At 34.2% G+C, this 8,451-nt stretch overlaps 1 protein-coding gene across 1 annotated transcript; it reads right to left on the bottom strand.

Moving 5' to 3' along the window:
• LOC18608946 (probable DNA primase large subunit) lies at positions 315-8,247 on the bottom strand. The gene is made up of 19 exons (XM_018115129.1): positions 8,015-8,247; positions 7,614-7,675; positions 7,425-7,528; positions 7,244-7,325; positions 7,102-7,161; positions 6,892-6,949; positions 5,815-5,834; positions 5,343-5,426; positions 5,156-5,220; positions 4,368-4,416; positions 4,240-4,287; positions 4,051-4,140; positions 3,894-3,953; positions 3,008-3,067; positions 2,562-2,636; positions 2,264-2,349; positions 805-898; positions 608-715; positions 315-531 (listed from the first exon to the last, which is right to left on the bottom strand). The coding sequence occupies exons 1-19, from the start codon at positions 8,148-8,150 to the stop codon at positions 511-513; spliced, it is 1,362 nt and encodes a 453-aa protein (XP_017970618.1). The 5' UTR covers positions 8,151-8,247; the 3' UTR covers positions 315-510.

Raw genomic sequence — 8,451 nt, 5'->3', positions numbered from 1 at the left:
TTGTTAATTATGTAATATTAACACTAATCAAATTCATAGTAAGATACTCACGACATTCTGTAAGAAGTGTTGTTCAAATAAAATTAATCTAAAAGCGATGTAAAGATAATTCAATATAACATTTGCTAAACTTGATGCAAAATTTTGTAAAACGTGAAAAACTATTTGATAATATTTTAATTTATTAATTAATAATTAAAAATAAAAAATTCCACTTTATTAAACCAAATAATAAATTTATTAAATATTTGTTACTATAAGTTAATACTTTTTAAAAAATTGTTATTTACAAGGTTAGCTAAAAATTTAAGAAATTTAAAAACCAAACAAACGCCTTTCTTACGCGTTTGTAGTGAAAAGAACTTTGATAAACTGAGCCAAACACCAACAGAGTTGAACGAAAACAAAATTAAAACGGTTATTAGATAGGGGATACTTACATAATATTACAAAAAAAAAAAAAGGTTGTAGGTAAAATACTGGATATCCTTGTCTGCCTGGTTAACATATTTATTGTGCCATAGAACCATTCTGGCAATGGTAAAGGAGAAATGGGTCAGACAGTAGATCTGGATATATAGCATGAATCAGACAATAGAGCATCTACCTTTGATTGCAGGATCTTTTGGCTCTCAATGAAATATTGGTTGGGATGATTGATACCCGCGTCGCATGATGAGCCATGAACAGCTTCAAATGTTAAGGTACATGCCAACTGCGCACAATTTACCATTGCTCACAGTTATAGAACAATAACCTAAAACAAGTCAGAGTAAGCTTAAAGACAGTTGGCAATCTTATGACCTGATAATGCCTATTGCGCGCTTTGTCTATTACATCCTCCACTATGCGACTGCCAACTCCCATTCTTGCAAGTGCGGCCCTTAGATTCTCCTCACTGTCATGTCAAAATAGCAAGCAATATAACATGTACAACTTACTAAACATGCCTCTATGGTTAGTTAAACTATACTATCAAAAAATTCAAGCATTTGCAATACGACCGATAAATTGATTTAGAGTAATGCAAATTCAGGCATCTAAATCTATTTATCATCCGTTGTTGTCTTGGAGTTCAAATTGGTTAAACCTCATCCGTGTAATTAGCTTTAGATAAAAAATAAAAGGTGAAAAGGAAATATGATGCTTTGAATTTATCTAAAATGGAGAAATCAGGAGTTTTTACAAATTTACAAAAACTATTTCAAGAGACTCAAGTGCTAAGTGGCTTCATCTAGACCACTTGTATATGATCATTATAAAAGAATGATTTTCTGGTAGATGGTGAGCATGAAACCACTGGTAATGTCTCTACATCCTTCATCAATAGAGATGCCTTACATTACATGTGCAGAAATGCAACGCGACAAATATAAGTTTTGGCTAGGATATGGCATGGGAGGAACAAGACATGTTGGCCTTAACTGCTGTGAAATAAAGGAGTTCTTGTGCTGTGGAAGAATGCTAATGAGAGATCTACTAAAAGGAAAAAAATATTTCTGTAGCCACATAAACCCGATAGCTAATATAACATCTAAGCCAAAAGGAGATAGCTAATACTCCTATAACAATTTCAGATGAGCATAAGATAGGATAAAATTTAATCAATTTCTAGACACAGTTAGTGAGAAGAAAGCTAAAGCTGTAAACAAAATTCAGTGCCCAGGCAGTGACAAAACCAGGAAACACATTAATGATTGACTTCTAGCAATGCTATTTACAAAGTGAGTAGCTTTTTAAGTCACATTTCTTCATCCCAGCCACATCTTAAACAAGAAACACCTTAAAGATTAAAGTTAAATAACTATTCAATTTCCTATATTAAAGAAGAAAGTTGAAAGAAATGGTTGCTTAACTTCCATCAATTGAGCCTCTCTAAGCATTTTTAATGTCATGAAGTTAAAAAAGATGGCCAATAAATGAAGCACCATAGGGCTGGAATGCAGTGATAGCATATCCATAACAAGCAATGATTTTATATTAATTGTGTCTACTTAGCAAGTTAGCATGTCTGGAGATGCATTTGAGATGTTCAAGATAATATACTTGGTGAAAAAATCAGAGAGGTCTATAAAAACTATTTGCTAATGGCCACTGCTAATCCTTGTGATACTTAACCAAGTTAAATTGTTTGAAAGAGGAAAAACAAAACCATTATAATTCAATCAAAGGAATCTATCCAACAAAGTTTTCTATGAGGAACACCATTCCCATGAAACCTAGCTAACTGTCCTAAAGAAAGAAAGCTGGTTGAGATGTTGACCTGAAATGCCTATAGGGGCAGCCATGATGGTCTCCAACACCAGGAGTTGACAAGATAACTTTCTGACAGGAATAAGGTGTATAATCCTGCCATAACCATCAAATAATTATAACAAAACATGATCATACACATACTCAAGTTCCAAAGATGAAGAAAAAGGCGAAAAACCTCAGAACCCGTAAATAAAAAATTAATGGTAAATAAACTTCTACTGTTTCTGAAGTGATTGTAAATACCCTTTGCTAATCCAATGTTGATACATATCCCACTTTCAAATAAGGATAAGATGGTATCTTACTGTTCTCTTCCCTTCTCTTCCATAATTATGGCGTATGTTGTATGCATATTCTTTGTCAAACCTCTCTGCACCAACCTACAAGAAGAAAATGATTCATTGTTAATTAACCAGTAGCCACTGTGTGGGCTGCAAGAAACAAGGCATCGTAAGACATTAAAACTAAACAAAAACTACCACTATATTAGATATTTGTTATGGAGAGGGGAAGAGGGGAATTACCCTCCATGCATGAGACAGACTTTCCAGACTTAAAGCAGCAAGTGTAATATGGAAATAATATTTGTAACAAATGCCCATGGTTAAATGTTTCTTTTTTCCTTTTTATCTTTTCCTGCTTGTTGTTGACAATGAAATACCAAGGATAAAGAAAGTGACAACTAGAAGGTAAATAAAATACCATGGCACAATAAATACAGTAACAAAATACTTGTGCACAAACCACTAACCTTTTGTGCAAACTCAGCTTTCCAAAATGCTAGCGCATCATCAACCTTCAGCCCAACACCCTGAGCAGACGAAAGGAAAAAAAAAGACAAAGAGAACCACGAAAAATAGAGGAATCACATTTAAGAGAACATGTTATGATTTATCAACAAGCAATATTTGCAGTTCTCTAAGCTTGTCATTATTCGTAGTTGCTTTACCTTTTTGCTAAACAACATAATGGGAAGCAAAGGGAAAATAAGGATAAAGAGATTATGCAATTCTTACGAACTTTCAGTACTCAAAATCAAATTCAAGTCACAAATAGAAAGCAGTGTCAAAAGAGGTTTATCTTGTGGACGTATAGTGTCAAATCTTGTATAAGTCATTAAGCATGCAAATCCTATATGTTTTCACATCTTAAGTGTTGACAATAAATTCCACATTGATTAAGTTTAGAGTATCCTAAGTTCAAAATATAGAAAATGGCCCCTCCAGCTATTGGCCATTGGTTTTAAGTTGGATGCTTAGCATGTTATCAGAGCTTAAGTTGTCTGATGCCCCATTAGTTATGTTGTTTGCTCCTTATTTGTTGTCGAAGCATTAGGCCCACTTGTTTCTGTAGTTAATATTGACCACATATAAGTTAAGTTCAGAGTTTGCAGCAACATTTAATTGAAATTGAACCTCCACCTATTGTCAATTGGCTTTAGGTTAGATGCTTCACATCACACACAAACAAGATGTTTTAAAACAAGCATTAATGCAAGCATTGATGCATATCTAGCCATAAGATAGGAGTACCATGCTTTTATGACTTTATCTGATTTCCCAGGATTACATGTTTATAATGTTACTGTTACAGGCAACTACCCGGAAGACAAATTCATGCAAGTAGTAAAGTATAACCTTCAAGAAAAGACCTAATTGCATCCTTCCTCCATGCTTTAAATGATGATCCTCTCTAACCTGAAAAGTGAAAGATATAGCAGAATTATTTTTCTTAGAAAAAAAGAAAGCAGAGAAAACTGAAGATAATGACAACTTGCACAATCCAATTTCTTACCTTTTCAAATAGGTGTCTCATACAGAGAGGAAATGAAGTCTTTGCAATTTGATCAATGTCCTTAATAGATATCTCTGCAAATTCTTTTGGCTAAGAATGCAGCCAAAAGAATGTAGAAAATTAAGCTTAAACATAAAACACCTATAATCAAAGGAAAGTAGATGAGCTGATACAATGATATATAGGCACCTGAGAGTAGTCAGGCCCCAGATAGCTTGTGCATAGGGCTTCCACAATCTAAACAATAGCTCAAGAAACAGAAAATGGTCAAAATCAAACAAAAAAATCAGTAAAAAGGTTCAGACTCCAATACTCACTGGAGTCAGGCGATCCTTCTCTTGCTCTCTGATGGTAGATGTCCATTTTCTGCAAGCAAAATTGCAAGTTCTGAAACTCAATAAATACCTTAAAACTTAATTTTATGGACAAACAAAAAATTGCACAAGAGGCAAAAGGAAAAGAAGTTCTCAGCAGAAACTTGGATGTACTACATAAACTTTCTTCCTTTAAAGAATATGATTACAATGTTTCAGCACAAGAGAAATGAGTATGATGCATCTCAGCAGCTGCGTGCTGGTAATAAACTTGAACTAGAACATACTAAGAAGATGCATTATGACAATCCATGAAAGAAAATGCCAGGCATGTTCCTTTGTATTTGGGGTTATGACAAAGAGTGAGACTAAAGTGTTGTGCACCAAAAAATTTGCTTGCTGCCTACCAGAATGATGATGATAGCAAGCATAATAGTGTCACTGCTTCTGGTGAATGTGGAGATTATGATGGCAGCATGGAATATATCCCATAATAAACAGTTCTAGTCATCAGCATGAAACATATCACCAACTAATAATGACAACATGCATAATATGCATGTAATTCTAAAAATTGCTTTGCGGTAACAAATTGTCATGTAAACTGTGTCTGCTATGATGTGCATTTCAGCCAATGAAATCTGGGATATATGCAGGATGTTCTAGATCAAGTTGGCAAACCAATCCTAACATACAGCAGAGATATTCATTGCTTGAAAAAGACCAATGCATACGTTCAAAACATATTTTAGTGGCACTTTCTGGAGATTTGGATAGACAAAAAGGAAAACCTGTTTGTTAAAATGAGTGCCTTCGATAGATTACTTCGAAATTGAGTCACAACAAGAGAAACCACCTGGAAAGATTATACAGATTAGGAGAAGTGAGAGATGGCAAGTACAAATGTTAATTCATGTTGATTATATTCAATATTTTTAAGGTAAGATTCAAAGATTAGTAGAAAATGATAACAATTACCTGATTCATAGCAACATATGCATGCCCTTTATGTATGAACACTCGACGACCAGCTACAAGTTCTGAAACTTCTTCAAATGGCACCTTCATGGGGAAGAAGCACATACAAATGAGTCAGGTAAAACTAGCAACTATATCAGGTTTCAATCGAAGGAATAACCCAGGGCCTAAGAAGACTGACTATGAGACCATCAGTCTTCTCTCTGAATACACATCACCAACCCAAAATGTTATTAGATTTAACATTGTTTAATCCTTCCCTCTTTCTTTTTCTATCCATGTATATGAGTCAATGGACCAGAGCAATCTAACTGTATTGCCATGGACATAGGTTAATTACATTAAATCAACACATAGCTATGGGAGATCACTTCCTGTATCAAATCATGTTAGACATTTCTTTTTCTCAAAGATAAGCTACCACTGCAATTGTTTGACATGTAGAAGAAGCATCAAGAAAACACAAGTGTACCTTGTAGAATATCGCATCAGCTGCAAAACAAAGAGGATAAAAAAAGAAAGAAAATCTAATCACAACATAGACAAAGGATCAGAGAAAACCTTTTTTAGTTACTGGTAATTATAGTTTTATGACCAAGACAAGAATACATAATGAGAGGAATGAATGAATGTTTTCAAGAAAACCTAAATTATCTACAGGAAATCAATTACTGAGTGCATTCTGGAGCAAAATGAAACAGAAGCAGCCATTGAAAGTCTTTATCTGCCTCATCATTTTCCTTCTAAAGCCAAACAGATTGATATAACCCAAGCATAATAGTCAAAAATATAAGAAGTGATAATTTCAATCAAGATTTGCTTAAGCTTCATATTGAACCTCACAGGAGAGAAATTTCAAGTGTTTGAAAATAAAGAAGACATATTAAAAATTCCATAACACATAAAACTTATTGTTGCTGTTTGTTTTCATGCTTGGTCAAGCCAGATTATAACGGAAAAGATATACCAGTCAAATGAGAGCATTCCAAGAGATAATCCTCAATGGCATGGAAAAATTTTATAACTAGCAGTACATCTAACAATAGATGTTAAACCAATGCTGTATGAAACCATTACCCTATTCAATGCTGATTGAATCACTTGAGATTCAAGCAAGATCATCTTTAGATTCCACCAGCTTGCTGATATATGAAGAAAATACTAGTATATTACTAGCTTGTTAAATTTTCAAATTAGTAACTTTATTTTAAGCTTCATTTTTCCACTATTGCCTAATCTACCCACCTTAATCATTCCTTGTTGAACTCTGTTTATAATATTCCAGAGAATTCTTTCTCATATCCTTGTTTCATGGTATCCTGCCCATTATAAAAATGATAATAAAAAAAAAAAACTGAAGTTCTAGCATTGTAACCATCAGAAACTAACACATCTACAATGTACAGATTTAGAAATTAACATGGTCCAAACTTAAATGTCATTCATAACAAAATGACTTTATGCGAGATGAGAAGGAACGTAATAAGACAGAGATACTTATGCCTTCCCCCTAAGGAATGGCCAATGAAGCCAGTCAGTAATCTCATACCAGGAAGTAAAGTCTGACCCATAGAACGAGCAACTTGGACTAATTTATCCTTTACACTCTGCGAAGAAACAAAATAGCTCCAGTTACTAGGAAATTAAAATTTAGACAAAATTAAGAAGGCACCATGTGTACTATCACAACAAGGTTATGCAATTGCATCTTGCTCAAAACAAGTAGCTTTAAAGAATTAGAAAGAGTGAGCATGATTACCTCAAATTCTGCATTGCTGACTGCCTTGTATGGAAGGTTAAACTCAGACATCAGTGCCCTCTATAACATCAGCATACAAGCAATAAGAATGTGCTCAATAAACCAGAAAACCAAACACTGAAAAAGAATGAGCATGTGCTACCTGTGCCTCAGAGCTTTCAGAATGAAAACGGTAGCGAAAGAGAGCAGTCTCCATGGACAAAAACCATTTCCTTAGCTCCTCGCTAACCATAACAAATAAATAAAATGACAATTATTGTTATTAATAAATTAAAAAGATTAGAAAAAAAAAACGAATGACATCAAGAATATCACCAGCTTACGTTCTACAATACACAAGACGAAGGACAAAGTGTGATATGTTATCCTTGTTTACATCCTCAGTTGCCTGCGGATATCTCATATTTGCTTTCCAGTGATCCATTGCCTAAGCAAATCCAGTATGTTAAATTGGACAGCGAAACAAAACAAATTTGTCAAAAAATATGTAAATACCAAGTGGATAGTATTACCAATTTTGCGATTTCTTCAGGTTTTTTTCCACGGGATAATCCATCGGAGATGCCTTTTAGAACTGCATCGAGCAATTAAAAGAAATTAGATAACACAAAAACAAAAAATGATACTTTCGTAGAGCTCAACATGCCATTCAACTATATTTGTTAAGCTCCTAATAGAAATAGCTAAACTTGTACTCAAAAACCCTATCTTCTCTCACTCCAGGAGAAATTGAACGGTACAGAACCATCACAACACTGAATCCGATCATTTCTATTCCTCTTCTTTACTGATTAAGTATCACTTCGTCAGTAAAAAACCAGTTAGTCCAAAAAATTACAAATACCCAAGATGTACGTATGAGAATTTTTTTGTTTTTGACGAATTAAAGCTTTAGCAAAGGAAAATAGGATACCTCGGAGTCGATCCATGGCAAAAAGCTCGAAATCTTCAAGACGGACTTCGAGTGGAGGGGCAGATCGGTACAGAGGAAGAGTGGAAACGACGACGTCATTGGAACTGGATCTCCTATGACAGCGAACTACTTGCATTTTTCCTATTTCGGGTTTATTTCCTCTTCTCTTACAAACGGCGTTTTCTTCCTTTATTTTTTTTTGGGATAAATCCTTTTTGTTTCCCAAAAATAAACCGTAGGGCTGATAGGAAAAGCGCGCCCAAACGTTGAAGCAGATAGGAAATTGGCGGGGAAATGGTCCGCTACTGAGTTGCGAATTTTTTTCATATTTTTTAACGAATTTATTTTGTTTCAACGGTGTTTAAATGGTTAAATTATCCACATAGTCCCTTATACTCATACATTTTCATTAATTTAGTTTTTATATTCAAAATTTG

Source organism: Theobroma cacao, chromosome 2 (genome assembly GCF_000208745.1).
Source record: "Theobroma cacao cultivar B97-61/B2 chromosome 2, Criollo_cocoa_genome_V2, whole genome shotgun sequence".
Taxonomy (NCBI): Eukaryota; Viridiplantae; Streptophyta; class Magnoliopsida; order Malvales; family Malvaceae; genus Theobroma; species Theobroma cacao.
The sequence above is the reverse complement of the archived record's forward strand: the minus strand, read 5'-3'. Positions and strand labels throughout refer to the sequence as shown.

What these genes read in the sequence shown, in the direction of transcription:
- LOC18608946 (XM_018115129.1), bottom strand. Translation starts at nt 8,150, where the DNA reads ATGCAAGTAGTTCGCTGTCATAGGAGATCCAGTTCCAATGACGTCGTC. An exon ending in TCAGCAATGCAGAATTTGAG is followed by an intron (nt 6,950 to 7,101) that starts GTAATCATGCTC and finishes GTTTCTTCGCAG; the next exon opens with AGTGTAAAGGATAAATTAGT. An exon ending in GAAGAGAAGGGAAGAGAACA is followed by an intron (nt 2,350 to 2,561) that starts GTAAGATACCAT and finishes TGGTTATGGCAG; the next exon opens with GATTATACACCTTATTCCTG.